The sequence below is a fragment of the Neophocaena asiaeorientalis genome, unplaced genomic scaffold, assembly GCF_003031525.2.
Source record: "Neophocaena asiaeorientalis asiaeorientalis breed wild unplaced genomic scaffold, Neophocaena_asiaeorientalis_V1.1 scaffold598, whole genome shotgun sequence".
In the NCBI taxonomy this organism is placed as follows: domain Eukaryota; kingdom Metazoa; phylum Chordata; class Mammalia; order Artiodactyla; family Phocoenidae; genus Neophocaena; species Neophocaena asiaeorientalis.
Window position 1 is genome coordinate 154,590 of NW_020173036.1, and position 15,530 is coordinate 170,119.

Consider the following 15,530-nt stretch of genomic DNA (forward strand, 5'->3'; position numbering starts at 1 on the left):
TGGCTCACAGGCCTAGTTGCTCCGCGGCATATGGGATCCTCCCAGACCAGGGCTCGAACCCGTGTCCTCTGCATTAACAGGCAGATTCTCAACCACTGCGCCACCAGGGAAGCCCAGGGTACCTATTTCTTTTCTAGGACCAAACTGTTTAAATTATTTTAACCTCATAATCTGTTTTATTTATTTATTTTAATTAATTAATTATTTTAATTAATTTTTAAATTTTTGGCTGCATTGGGTCTTCATTGCTGCACGCAGGCTTTCTCTAGTTGCAGCGAGCAGGGGCTACTCTTTGTTGCAGTGCGCGGGCTTCTCATTGCAGTGGCTTCTCGTTGCAGAGCACGGGCTTTAGGCGCACGGACTTCAGTAGCTGTGGTGTGTGGGCTCTAGAGCGCAGGCTCAGTAGTTGTGGCACATGGGCTTAGTTGCTCTGCGGCATGGGAGATCTTCCCAGACTAGGGATCGAACCCGTGTCCCCTGCATTGGCAGGTGGCTTCTTAACCACTGCGCCACCAGGGAAGTCCCTGTTTGGGTATAGAATTCTTAATTGACAATATTTTTCTTTCAGCCTTTTGAATATGTGATCCCAATACCTTCTGGCCTCCATAGTTTCTATTAGAAATCAAATAATCTTATTGAAGATCCCTTGTATGTGAGGAGTTAGGGCCTTCAGTAGTTGTGGCACGTGGACTCAGTAGTTGTGGCTTGTGGGCTCTAGAGCGCGGGCTCAGTAGTTGTGCCACACGGGCTTAGTTGCTCCGTGGCATGTGGGGTCTTCCCGGACCAGGGCTCGAAGACGTGTGCCTGCATTGGCAGGCAGATTCTTAACCACTGTGCCACCAGGAAGTCCCCTCATAATCTGTTTTAATATCTAGTAGAGCTTACAGAAATTTCTTATTGTTGCTAATAATTAGTGGATTCTTTTGGACATTCTACATATAGTATCATGTAATACACACACAAATGATCATTTGATCTCCTTTTTAATAATTATAAACCTCTTATTTATTTCCTAATTATTCTCCTTATTCAAAAAATGTCTTGAATATTCTGATGTCTTTTCCTAAATGGTCTATATTATCACTATCAAATTTCACACACACACGAAATATGTCAGCTTTTAATTGGGATTCTATACGTTTGCTAAGTTTATTCCTAAGTATTTTATTCTTTTGTTGCCATTGTTAATGTAATCTTTTTTCTCATTGTATGGTCTTTGTATTTAAGAAAATATTTATTTTTGTATATTATTCATTTAAAAGACTCCTTAAAGAAATTTCTTATTTCTAATCGTTTGTCAGTTGTTTCTCTTGGACTTTCTGCGTATATAATCATATTGTCTGCAAAGAATTATCATTTTATGTTTTTCATTTTGATTTACATCTCCAAATTCTTTCTCTTACTAAAGTGCACTGACTAATATTTTCATAACAGTGTGAAATAATAGTGCTGATAGCACTGGGCAGCTTTATCTCACCCCTAACTTCAGTGGTAATGCTTCTGGTGTTACTCTCAAGCACTCTTGTTGGAGTTATGTTTTCATGCTATCAAGGTAGTGTTCATTGGTAATCCTTTTCTTACTAAGAGTTTAAAAAATTAGGATTGGGTTTTGTCAAATTACTTTTCAGAAACATTATATGATTGTGTGTTTCTTCTCCTTTGACCTATTAATAGTGAATTTATATCGTACTATTTGGTGGATGAACTCCCACTTTGTTCTGGTTCATTATTCTTTTAATGCACAACTGCATTCTATTTGCTAATATTCTATTTAAGATTTTTTTAAGATTTATTATATTTTATTTATTTAATTTATTTTTGGCTGTATCGGGTCTTAGTTGCGGCACATGGGGTCTTTTGTTGTGGCACGCAGGCTTCTTTCTAGTTGTGGTGTGCAGATTTTCTCTCACTAGTTGTGGCGTGTGGGCTCCGGGGTGCGTGGGCTCTAGTTTGCGGCATGTGGGCTGTAGTTGAGGTGCATGAGCTCAGTAGTTGTGGTGTGCAGGCCTGGTTGCCCTGCGGCATGTGGGATCCCAGTTCCCTCACCAGGGATCAAACCTGCATCCCCTGCATTGGAAGGTGATTCTTTACCACTGGACCACCAGGGAAGCCCCCTATTTAAGATTTTTGTACCAGTATTCTATAAATGGGACTGGTCTATATTTGGATTTTATTATACTAACTTTACCAGGCTTTGGTATCAGCATTATGTGATATCTATAGAAGAATTTACAGGCTTCCTTCTTTATGCGCTGAGAAGGTTTGAATCCACCTCCAATTCTAAATCCTTTCCCAAACCAGTGCCAACCTCAGGGCCCTAAGTGCCCTCGTGACTTTTCTGCTCCTGTCCCCAGTGCTTACCCAGAGTAGCCCTTCCGTGCCCTTTCCGGGCTATTCCTCCAAAGAGGCCCACTCTCCCAGGGGCAGCTTTGTTCTGGGAAATTGGTATCTTTCAGCTGTGTCATCACTGGGCAGACAGATCAACCTGGTGAACAGTTATTCCCATTATCTCTTCTCTCTTAGCTACCATCTGCTCTTTTCAGTCTTCCAGCATTTTCTTTAAAACCAGCTAAAGTTACTTAGTTTCAGTCCAAAGATGTAATTTTTCTTGGCCAGTTTGAATATGGTTGCATCAACTGTGTTTTAAGAATTTTGGCTTTGGATTTTTCGTTTTGTTTAAAATTGTACAACGGAGGTGATTAGGGCAAGATGTTCGCTTTCTACTCTTAAAAAACAAAGTATGCTCTTTATTGTGGTCCTATCGCTTAAGGAAAAAAAAAAAGAAAAGACCCAACTCTGAATTTGGCAGGCTTCCTGTCCTCTCTGAGGCAGGAAAGCCAAGCCAAGGTTGAAGAAAGAAATGATTAAGGATTTTGAGGTTATGAGGGTTTAGAATTACACGGCCAGGCTGCGCGCTCCCGAGAACGTATTCAGCTTATTTTCATAGGCCGTTAGTCCACCTCAGCAAGAGCCAAACCAATGGATTCAGATTCTCGGTTTGAGAAAATGTCTTTTTCTTTTTCTTCTCTTTCTGTTTTTCCCTGCTCTATTTTCTTTTTTCCTCTTTTTTCTTCTCTTCCTCCTTCCTTCTGTCTCTTCTCTCTTCTTTCTTCATTTCTCTAAAGCCCCAGGAAATTAACTGCAAGGACTTACGCCTTCAATCCTAAAATGGAAAATGAGAAACCCTCAAATGTCAGGAAATTCCAAAGATAAGCTTCCTACAGCAGCATTAACTTGGTTATGTATATTTTATGGCATACGTTTAAAAACTTTGGCAGGAATGCCTTAAGGCTGACATTTAACAAGAAAAGTGATTATTTTTTAAGTGTAAGCAGCGTCCTGAATTCACATGGGTCTGTGTGTCCAAAACGTTTTCATTCGAATTCAGATTGTTTTATTTTAGTTTAATATGATCACATGACAGAGCTTTTAGATCTTTATGAAACCAAATAACTATGTTGACCAAAATTTCAACTTTTCAACTGATTATTTTGGCATCACAGAGATTCAGCCTTTCCTTGGGGCTTTAGTGTAAGACTTTCAGAACTTTCTGAGGACATGAAACCTCAGTCATTATATGGCTGCCAAATCATACGGTACTGTTATTGATTCCATAATTTCCATCTACTCTAGGACTGATAGGGATCCCCACAGAAGTCTGGCTGGGCAGCAGCCCTCAGCTATCATGGGTTTAGTCGTTAAAGTTAACGTACCAGCCACACTGTGGTCTGTCTCTGTCACTATCTGTCTCAGTCACCATGTCATCCATGAGGCAACTCTAACTACCATGTCTAAAAACTGAATGTTTAAAATTTTCAAAGGGGCAAATTGTTTGATTAATTTGAGATTTAGAGCAAAAGTAACTTTGAAAGCAGCTGAGAAGCTTGACTTTGTAAATTCATTTATTTCGATGGTAGTTTGCATAGAAAGACAAAGAGATGAGAGTAGAGAGGGTGGTTGTCATTCTACATTACAATAGTGATTGTCATGTCATTTCTCATGAGAAGGTGGAAATGGTTGGATTTTAGGTACAGTGGTAGCTAAGGATAGTTTTTCTTCTGACATTTCTATTTTTGCATCCAGGATAGAGATAAGTGGAAACCCAACATGCGTAGTCATAGCCCTCGACAGAGGAGATACCCAGTAGCAGAGTGAGAGCTAAGAGCTGACGTAAGCATTCATTTAGCCCCCTGCTCTGATCACCAGGTGGTGAGACAGGCTGGAACCTGGGACTCTTTGCTACAGTGCTGCAATGCTTGCACCTGGACAAACATCTCCTTGAGCAGCAAAATACAAAGAAACTATAAGGGACTAAAAATAACTGTGTGCATGTGCAGTTGGGACAAATTCTGGACAAAAGATACAAAGAGGCCAAAAAAACCCAACTGCCACTTTTGAAGAGCGGGAGAAAAAGTAGGGTACTGCGCATGTCCGCTGCATACAACGCCACCTAAGGGGTGGGAAACGCACCTAAACCATCCCTCTGGCCCGACCCCTGGACACACCCTTACCCTCACCCTGTTTAAGGAACCAGCTCGCAGCCCCTTGAGCAGATGAGCAAGCAAGGGAACCTGTTGTTCGTTCTCACTCCCCACTGCTGCCGCAGGGGCCCCAATAAAGTCTTGCCTGAATCTCTTTTCTGGCCTCTGATAAATTTCTATTGATTAAGGAGGCCAAGAACCCTGATCAGTAACAGTGGTTATGAATGCCCTTCCCAAGGAGAAGAGCTGCCCCTGATCACCGGGGATGGAGGAAAGAAGAGAGTCTGTGGCAGCTGGAGGTGGATGAGGGACTCAGAGCAAGGCATCCCTGGTTTCTAGATCATCTGAATGGTGTTTTAGGTGGGTGCTGGGTCTCAGGCTGTCCAAGCAAATTTAAATACAGCTGAAAATAATTCTGGGGGAAATATGTTCAAACAATTGACTAAAAATTAGCTCTCAGAATACAGATAAAATATATCTTTACCCCAAAATAGGGATAAATTATAAGCAGTAAAGATGGCCATTAAAACCAGCTTTTAAAATATTCACTCACTTACTCAGCCAACATTTTACTCTACCTATGTAGTAGTATGCTAGAGCAATGAATAAGACAGACTCAGACCCTGCCCTCATGAAACTTACGTACTAGTAATAGTCAGAACTATACAACTGGTTATGTAACTAAGCACTCTCGGGGCAGTGAGGAAGCCTGTGGTGCTGTGGGAATGTTCAGCAGGGGTAGCTAGCCTGTCATGGAAACCTGGCTAGCTCAGAGAGGAAGTGACACTCATACAAGGCCTGAGGTTCCCAGGCAAGGGGGTGGGCTGGGAAATGGGTGTGTGTGTGTGTGTGTGTGTGTGTGTGTGTGTGTGTGTGTGTGTGTGTGCAGTTTGAGTGGACAAACAAGCAGAGGCCCTGGGGCAAGAAAGAATTTAGCACGCTGGAGGACTGAAAGGCAGGGGGTGGGCCAGAGGGGTAGGAAGAGTGTGAGCTGAGGCCCAGAAGCCCTCTGGAGTCAGCTCTGGAAGAGCCTTGGAGCCCAGGCGAGGGTGTTGGCCTGTTACAGAAGAGGAATGGGAAGCATCCGGAAGTGTCTAAGAAGGGGAGAGACACAATCCGATTTGCGTTCCTAAGAGGTTGCCCCACCCCACAGCTGTGGCGAGACTGGAAGGGGCACCAGTGGACAGGGTGGGTAGTTGGGGCGGGTGGGAGGGAGATCAAGGAGGTTTTGGGGTTACCCTGTGGTATAACTGCAGTGGGGATTGAGAGAAGTGGGTGGATCCCAGGGATACTTTGCAGGTAGAACTCGTTAGTTGGTTAGATGTGGGCAGTGATGGAGAGGGAAGGTTACACAGGACTTCCAGAGTTAAGGCATAAACACTTGGATGGATGGTGATGGCCTTTGCCGAGATGGCAGCACTGGAGAGGGAGCTGGTCCTCATGAGGCAGTGGGGAATGGTGGTATGAGTTCAACTTCGGATTTGTTCATTTTGAGCTTCTCTTGCATCATCTAAATGGAGATGTGGGATGAGCTCTTAACGTTAGTACTTCGTTTACAAAAATATGGAAAAGTCACAAATAACATTCAAAATGCGGGCTTCCCTGGTGGCGCAGTGGTTGAGAGTCCGCCTGCTGATGCAGGGGACACAGGTTCGTGCTCTGGTCCGGGAAGATCCCACATGCCGTGGAGCGGCTGGGCCCGTGAGCCATGGCCATTGAGCCTGCGTGTCTGGAGCCTGTGCTCTGCAACGGGAGAGGCCACAACAGTGAGAGGCCCGCGTACCACGAACAAAAACAAAAACAAAAACATTCAAAATGCTACTTGAAATTATGCTATTTTGCTGGGGGACACCACACAGCTTGCCGGATCTTAGTTCCCCAACCAGGGATCCAACCTGTGCCCCCTACAGTGGAAGCGCAGAGTCCCAGTCACTGGACCTCGAGGAAATACATTCCCAGGGACTTCTTACTGTGCATCACCAGCTGTGAGCTCAATTCCACCCTTTAAGAGGTGCTTATTAAACATGCAGCTGGATGTGGAACAAACATGGAAATGTTTAAACGAGAGAGAAGCCAATTTGGATGTGGTTATCATTAGCCTTTCAAAATTTCCTTTCAAAGTTAATGTGTAAATAACAGTATTAAAACCTTTTTTTCAAGTAAATAATATTTTCATGGAAAAGACTTAGCTAAATGATTGGATGATTAGTTTAATCATATTTCTCCTCTTTGGGACCCTAATCACCTACTTGAACCTCAGAACCAAAGGACTGCAGTCCTTGGAGGCATTTATGCAGATTATAGAAATAGTGCTGAGGAGGAACCAACCACTTAATAAAGCTAATGCTTGCAAACATGTCACCAACACAGGACAATGAGAAATCAAACTTCGTGATTGGAATTTTGTTTTCCCACTGCCTCTAGAAGCTGGGCATGTAAGGATTTCTGGTTTCTTCTTGATCTTGGATGGACAGTAGCTTCATGTTGATTTAAAGTTTGTCTTTCAGGCTTCCTGTATAAGAATTAACCAGCTAAAACCCAACATTTTAATACAGAAATAGAACTACTATTTAAGAAATCCTGTGATGAATTCTTTTGCAAATTAAATAAGAGTTTTGCACTGTGAATAACCATCCTCTAATCAGCTTTTTTTTTTAATTAATGGAAGTTTGTAACATTTTAAAAGTGGGCTTTTCTAATACTGTTTAGATTGGTGGTACCTTTTATGTGTTGGGAATCAAATGCAAAATATGGCTGATATCTTGTTTTAGCATCTTGTTCTCAGAAATATGGAAGGATCGTAAAAAAAATTCAAACTATAGCTTGAAATCCCAGGGTATCTGACAGCAGCCATTTGGATTACAAGCTAATCCCATCCTAACAAACCCCAAGAGGTGATCCAGATTCTTGATTGTGCCACATATGCTCTAAATAAGCGAGCCATCCGCTGGGACTTGGAGAGCCTTTAGCATACAAACATCTTTATTGTTAGGGCATTTATTATTATTTTTTTTTTAACATCTTTATTGGGGTATAATTACTTTACAGTGGTGTGTTAGTTTCTGCTTTATAACAAAGTGAATCAGTTACACATATACATACGTTCCCATATCTCTTCCCTCTTGCATCTCCCAGGTCATTTATTATTAAAACATTTGAACTATTCAGATATTATTTCATAAATATTTTATAATAATTTTATTATTTTAAAATTTGACCTATAAAAATATTGCTTCACTGGTACCTCAAATGATATATATATTTTTTAATTAATTTATTTATTTATGGCTGTGTTGGGTCTTCGTTGCTGTGCGCGGGTTCTCATTGCGGTGGCTTCTGTTATTGCGGAGCATAAAAATAAATAATGATAGGGCTTCCCTGCTGGCACAGTGGTTAAGAATCCGCCTGCCAATGCAGCGGACACGGTTTCAATCCCTGGTCTGGGAAGATCCCACATGCGGTGGAGCAACTGAGCCTGTGCACCACAACTACTGAGACTGCTCTCTATAGCCCGCAAGCCACAACTACTGAAGCCCGCGTGCCTAGAGCCCGTGCTCCACAGCAAGAGAAGCCACCGCAATGAGAAGCTCATGTACTGCAGTGAAGAGTAGCCCCCACTCACCACAACTAGAAAAAGCATGCGCTCAGCAATGAAGACCCAATGCAGCCAAAAATAAATAAATAAATTTATAATAAATAAATAACGATAGAACTCTCTCCGTGGCAAAGCAAGGCACAGCTGCAGCCCCTTTCTGCAATCAAAGAAAAGGCCCACCTTAGCCAATGTCATGCTGGAATCCCAGGCAGTCAAGGCTTTAGCTGTAGGCAGTGGCCACCACCCTCTCCCTCTGCTGCTGGGAGTGGAGCTTCCTGCTATTGTGGCAGAAACTGCTCAGCTCCCAGTGAAGTGACTCCCCACCTGTCCTCTCTTTTCCCTGTGAGGGTTCATAGCCTCTCTTCATCGTATAGTTTAGTTACATTATGGGAAATAGAGGGCTTGCCTGGGCAATGCTCAGTAATGTGTAATATGGTTTTATAGAGGAAATTAGTTTGGGAATTCCCTGGTGGTCCAGTGGTTAGGACTCCGTGCTCTCACTGCCGAGGGCCCCTGGTTCAGTCCCTGGTTGGGGAACTAAGATCCCACAAGCTGCACAGCCAAATAAAAAACAAAAAAATAGTTCAAGTTCCTAACAATAAACTTTGGAAACTTGACCTGATTTAATCTGGTGACTGTGACTGCAGCTTTCCTCCTGCCTTGCCTTACTTGCGTGCTCTGCATAATGCATGTCTTTTTTCTTTTTTTTAATTTATGTATTTTTGGCTGTGTTGGGTCTTCCTTGCTGAGCATGGGCTTTCTCTAGTTGCAGTGCATGGGCTTCTCATTGCGGTGGCTTCTCTTGTTGCAGAGCACGGGCTCTAGGCACACGGGCTTCAGTAGTTGTGGCTCGCAAGCTCAGTAGTTGTGGCTCGTGGGTTCTAGAGCGCAGGCTCAGTAGTTGTGGAGCACGGGCTTAGTTGCTCCGCAGCGTGTGGGATCTTCCCCGCCCAAGGCTTGAACCTGTGTCCCCTGCATTGGCAGGTGGATTCTTAACCACTGTGCCACCAGGGAAGTCCAGTGCCTGTCTTTTTAAGAGCACCAATCTCCAACCAGATTTCCTGGGTTCTCCCAAAGTGACTTTGAGCAATTTACCTTATGTCTCTATACCTGTTTTCTCATGCATAACATGTGTATAATAATAGTAATCTAAAAAATAAAAATAAATAATAGTAATCTTTCACAAGGTTGTTGTAAAGTTTGAATGTGCTGATCCAAGACAAGCACTTGGTCAGTACACAGTAAGTACTGAATGAATGATTCTGTGGTCTCTGAACAATTTGCACTTTCCCTACCACGGAGCGTACATGCTGAGGACTAGCTAACGTAACTTGGTTTGCTCAGCAGAGGAAACCCAGGAGTTCTGGGCCACACCTCCAGCCCCAATCAGCTGCCTGGCTGATGCCAGCCTGGGCTAATGGAAATTGGACTAGGAAATGTTCAGAGTGGGGTCACAGCACAACCCATTCCCATCTTAGAGAAAACGGCTCAGACCTGCTTTCCCCCAGGCCCCATCTGCGAGAGCTCTGAAGCTCAGTCCTTCCTCTCCCCGCTGGACACCTCAAGGGGAGAAAGAAGGGGCTCATGGATTAGTATCCATTTTTTTGGGCACAAACTTCTTTTCATAAGTCAGAACCCTGGGGCACTGGTGACGGTTTCAGCCTTGTGACCTGACTTAAGGCCATAGAGCTCCAGCCTAGAAGCCCATCTTTGTGCTCCTGTCCTAAGTGCCACGTTCAAGTTTATAAAAGAATGAGGGTGGGGTGGAGATAAGGGGTGATGAACTCAGTTGTGTAGATATTAAAGTATAGAACCTAATGAATTCCCCAGTTGTCCAGTGGTTAGGACTCGGCACATTCACTGCTGTGGGCCCAGGTTCAATCCCGGGTCGGGGAACTAAGATCCCGCAAGCTGTGCAGTGCAGCCAAAAAAAAAAAAGTATGAAGCCTAAAGAGGAGAAGCTTTGGGAAATACCTATAGCCCAGAAAGAGGAAGAGGTAGAGAGCTGCCAGTGCAAGCCCAGGAAGAGTGGTCTGACAGGGCAAGTAGAGTTAGGGCAGCTCTGCACCCGCCTCCTCAAACCATCAGGGGGGCCGGTTTGCAGGTGTTTCCAACCCTTTGCCAAAAGATACTTCTGTAAAATATAATAAAAAAAAGAATTACCAGAGGAATGTAATGAAAAAAGACGTCAGTATACAAACCTCAGTTTTTTTGTGTTTTTTTTTTTAAGTTCATTCTGTCAAATTGTTTGAAAAGTTCCTAAATGCTTTCTCTCAATTTCTGTACTTATCTTGTCAAGGACCGGAAACAGTTGGCAACCCAGCTTTGGCCCACAGATTGCACTTTGAGCACTGCTACCTTATGCGGTAGAAACCAAGTGGTGTCACGTAATGAGAGGACCGAGAAAGTTGTTAGGTTCTACCAGGAACTCACTAGTGACCTTTAGGAGGAATTTCAGGAAAGGGATGCACACGGACAGGTTGAGAGGGTAAGGGAAAGAAAAACTAGTGAACTGTGGTAAACTAAGAGAGGAATTTCAGGAAAGGGATGCACACGGACAGGTTGAGAGGGTAAGGGAAAGGAAAACGAGTGAACTGTGGTAAACTAAGAGAATAATCTCTGCTCCTCCTCCCCTCCCCTTAGTTAAAAATGGTGGCAAGGGCTTCCTTGGTGGCGCAGTGGTTGGGAGTCTGCCTGCTGTTGCAGGGGGCACAGGTTCATGCCCCGGTCCGGGAAGATCCCACATGCCGCGGAGCGGCTAGGCCCGTGAGCCATGGCCGCTGAGCCTGCGCGTCCGGAGCCTGTGCTCCGCAACGGGAGAGGCCGCGGCAGTGAGAGGCCCACGTACTGCAAAAAAAAAAAAAAAAAAAAATTTTTTTGGGAAGGAAGGTGAGAAATAGCAGAACCACAAAGGTCATTGCTCCAAATGAAAGCTTTTTAAGATAGAGGAAACCTGTGCATGTTAAAGAAGGAGAGAAAGAAGCTAGTGGAGAGGGAAAGATTTCAAATGCAAGAAATCCCCAAAGCTTGGAAAGCGGGCAGATGGCCTCTGCCTGGTTCTGCTGTCTCATTGCCTGGCACTCTCCACCCTGTTCCCTGCAGCCCAGCCACGCTGTCTGTCTGTCTGCCATTTCCTGAAATGCACCGAGCTCTCTCTGTAGACTCAGGACTTTCCCACATGCTTTTCCCTCTTTTTGGAATGCTCTTCCCCCGACTAGATTCTTTTTATCCTTCAAGGCTCAGGTTCAATGAGTGACTTTCTCATAGAGGCCTCCCTTGATGCATCCCACAACCTACATTGAGCCTTCCTCGATATCCTCACACCCTGTGCTTTTCCATCACTGAACTTAACCCAGTTTATAATTCTGTTTATCTGTGTGTGAGCTGGTTGAACATTGTCTTCCTCCCTAGAATGTAAGCTCTTTGAGGCAGGGACTCTGGCTGTTTTAGTCCTTATTTTTCAAACCCTGAGCACAGTGCCTCCCACACAGTAAATGTTCATATAAAGCCCTGGCTGCATAAATAACTAATAGCACCACGACAGATAATAATAGCTAACATTTGTTGAGGGCTTATTAGGTGCCAAGGACTTTACAAACGTCCTCTGTTCTATGGACAGTCCTATGAGATAATTACTATTTTTACAAATCAGGACACTGAGTTTGAGCTCAGGTAGTTTATCCAAGTTGAAAAGACTTGTGAATGAGGGATTCAGGATCTGTGTCCAGATTTGTTTAATCCTAGACCCACCAGAGGGGCACTTTCTCCAGGGGCTGGAAGTGTGGGTGAGGAAACAAGGACGCTCTGCATTTCACAGCAGTTAGCTGCAATGTGCCATCTGGCATGCGCAGAACACTGTACTAGACACATGTGAACACAGTGAGAGAGAAGAGCAGTGATTCCTGAGCCAGAGGAGGGTTGTGAGCATCTGGACCCTGTATCAGAAGGAGTGAGGGGCCAGGACCAAGTCAGCTCAGGGATGTGCCCTGTTTAACATGGGTGGACTGCATATTCACCTAAATTCCATTCACAGAAGGCCCAGGTGTGTTCAGCAGAAATTCCTGATAAATCTGCTTGGGGCCAGAAGAAGGTGAGCCTCTGGAGCCTGAGTGGGCAGGACTGTTCTGCTCCAACAGGGAGAAGTTGTGGGTTACTTTGGAGAAGGATAGAGAGAGAGAGAAGAAAAAAGGGGGAGGTGGAGTGAACCTGTGAGATGGGTGATGTTTTGTATGTTTCATAATATGACCCATCTCATGATCTCCCAAGTGTTCCATAGAGTTACAAAAGATCATAGAAACTCAAGGTGACTGGCTGTGTGTGTGTGTGTGTGTGTGTGTGTGAGCTGGAGAAGGGGCTAGATTTCACAGTAGAGTCAATACCAGCAGAACAGGGACAGCCCATGTGGATGTAAGATGCGGGGGGAGGGTGGCGGTTAGCCAGGCCCCAGACAGAGCCCCGGGCACATTTGCACAGATCTCAGGGTGGGGTGGGGTGCCTCAACTGGCCCTTGGGTTTCTGATAACCACTTGGGTGAGAGAAGGGGGAGGTGCTCAGGCTTCTTGTCTGCTCTGAATTGGCCATTACTACTCCTTTGTGTTTATTCGTGTGTGCTCTGTAAACACTAGAACATTTGAAAAATCCAGAAAAGTAAAAGTGAAGAGAAGACACCAGTCATCCCTCCGTCCTGAGATAGCAGCTATGTTTCACTTCTCTTCTTTTTATCTTCTGTGTATGTGTTTGCGTACAAAGTTGGGATTGGATTGTATACTTTACTATCTTTAGCTGGCAAAGTAGCATAAACATTCTCACAAGTAAAAACCACATCTCATAGTTGAGGATTTTCACACTTTCTTATAAAAAACAGAGTTGATTTCAGTATTGGAAATCTTTGCAAGAAAAAAAAAAAAACATTTTGGCATGTATTCTCTGAACCAGCCTAATTTGATTTGAGTTCTCGGTTTTTTTTCTTCCCACCTTGTACAACCCAGAAAGTCCTATGAGTTTGAAGACTTACTGCAGTCTTCCTCTGAGAACAGCAGGGTGGACTGGTACGCACAGACTAAGCTGGGGCTCACACGCACTTTATCGGAGGAGAACGTCTATGAGGACATTCTAGGTAAGAGGCCAAAATGTTTGAGTGAGTCTGTCTATGAGAAGGAAGAGGGAGGAAATGGGGCTGGCTGCTTGAAATACACACACACACACACACACAGACACACACACACACACACACAGAGTCACACTCAAAGACAAACCTGTACTCAAATGAATGAGAGATTAGGTAGGTGGGTGGAAGAGTGACCCATGGTGAAATACGTGAGAGAAAAATGGGCTGGAGTGGGGAGGAAGGGGTGGCGATGAACGGCCAAGGAGGCAGCGTGATACAGCGGGAAGCACACGAGACCTGGAGCCTCAATATCAATGACTGAATCTTGGCTCTGCTACTTGTTAGCTGTGTGACATTAAGCTGGTGACTTAACATCTCTGAACTTCAATTCTCTCATCTCTGTACCAGGGAGGATGACAGCTACCTTACAGGGTTGTTTGAGGGCTGAAGAAAATGGTATGTAAAATACCTGGTTTATAACAGACTCTCAGTGAATTGGAGGGATTACTGAATGAAAGAAAACCAAAGACCACTGTACTCTTTCCAAAACTGTAGGAATGTGGCAGTAACAGCATCACAATTCAGACTGAAATGAATGTCTTCTATTTAAAAAGTAACTTTGGCCTTGCTCTAAAGAATTCTGTGATTCCAAAATGGGACTCAGATTCACAGAGCTTTTGTGCATTTAGGTTTGGTGAGTTAAATAATCTCCAGGGAGGATCACAGTTTCAGTAAGGTGTAAACCCAGACCGTGTCTGCATATGTTGAGGGCGGCAGTGGGGAAGAAATGAGCTGAGGAAGAAACCCTTCTGTGTCCCTATGCAAGGGGCAGAGCAGGCACATATACATGTACTTACATGCATGCAGTCATCAACACTAAAAGAAACTCCATGGTAGGAGGAAACATGAGATTTAAGGAAGGGCGTACACTAAGCCGAGCTATTTGAATTGCTGTGTCCAAGCTGCCAGAGATGGGTTCCTGCCAAAGCAGTAGGCTTCCCAAATCCAAAGTGGGTATGAGATCTAGACTTCTCTTAGCAGTGTGTACCTGACAGAGAAGCTTTCAGTTACAAGGAACAGAAAACCCAGCTGAAACAACAAAGGGAGTTTGTTGGCTCATGTGACCAGAACTGGCTTTTTCTTCCTCATTTCTTATCTCTCATGTTAGCTCCATTCTCAGCAGGTTTCCCACGATCCCCATGATGGCTGCCGTTGGCTCCCCAGAATCTGTGCCTTGCAGCGAGAAAGGAAAGCCTGTGTCCTGCAAGTCGCAGCAAACATCCTGAGGTTCACTCTGATGAGACTGATTTAGGTCCCTTGTTCACCTTCAGAGCCCAGGAATGCCATGCAGCAATTGGCTTAGGCTTGGAATATGAGCCCTGCCCAGAGCTGGTCACTGAGGCAGGGATTCGGGATACTCAGATTGGCTTAAACCCTGAAACTGGGAGTGGAGTTAATCTCACATTTCTAAGAATGGGGAGTCAGGGAGTTATCCCAGTGAAAACCAAGGTCTGTTACCAAGAGGAAGGCTAAATGGATAGCAAGACAACAGACATCCCCACAAGGAGAGACCTGATAAGGTGTTGGGTCGCGATCTGGTAAGGAGAACTTCCTTAGTGTTCCCAGTTTCTAATCCGTTGCCTTTGACTGCAGATCCACCAATGAAGGAAAATCCTTATGAGGACGTTGAGTTACATGGTCGATGCCTCGGGAAGAAGTGTGTCTTGAATTTTCCAGGTTCTCCCACCTCTTCCATCCCTGACACACCCACCAAGGTATGAGCCCCCAGAGGAGCAGTGGGGGAGAGGGGTCCCCAGCACCACGGCCTTGAGCAGGCTGGAGTTCTGGGTTACACTGGAATGCCAGGCCACCCTTACTGCCAGGCTCCTGGATTTACACAGCAGCAGCCTGCCTCCTCTTCCTGCCTCTAGTTCTCTTGGAACCCCTCCGCTCAACAAGGCTTTTGAAAGTGTCATTTTAGCTTCTAGGTCAGAATTCTCCCCAGCTGAGTAAATAAGATGGTACATCCATGTTATACAGCTATAAAGAAGAATGTCCTGACATAAAACAAACTCATATATGTTTGTGAATGTACAAGAATATCTCTGTAAGGGTCCCTAAGAATGAGTAAGTGGGTACCTCTGTGGAGTTGTCTGAGTATCTGGAGGTCAGGAAAGAAGACTGACATTTTCACAGAATATCTTTTTGAACCTTTTGCAGTTTTGTACTATGTGCATACAGATAATATTACTATATTCACATACATGATATCTTCAACACATTGCCTACAGAACTGAGTTCATATTCTTTTTTTTTTTTTTTTTTTTTTTTTTTTTTGTTTTTTTTT

The 15,530-nt window shown here is 44.2% G+C and overlaps 1 protein-coding gene across 1 annotated transcript in view; it reads left to right on the forward strand.

Annotated features, from left to right (window-relative positions):
* The window catches only part of DENND2A (DENN domain containing 2A), a 74,305-nt gene that overhangs the window by 6,494 nt on the left and 52,281 nt on the right, over window positions 1-15,530 (forward strand). Inside the window, exons 3-4 of the mRNA XM_024742523.1 lie at window positions 13,065-13,192; window positions 14,837-14,958. Coding sequence (XP_024598291.1) covers window positions 13,065-13,192; window positions 14,837-14,958 — 250 coding nt within the window. The remainder of the gene's footprint in view (window positions 1-13,064; window positions 13,193-14,836; window positions 14,959-15,530) is intronic.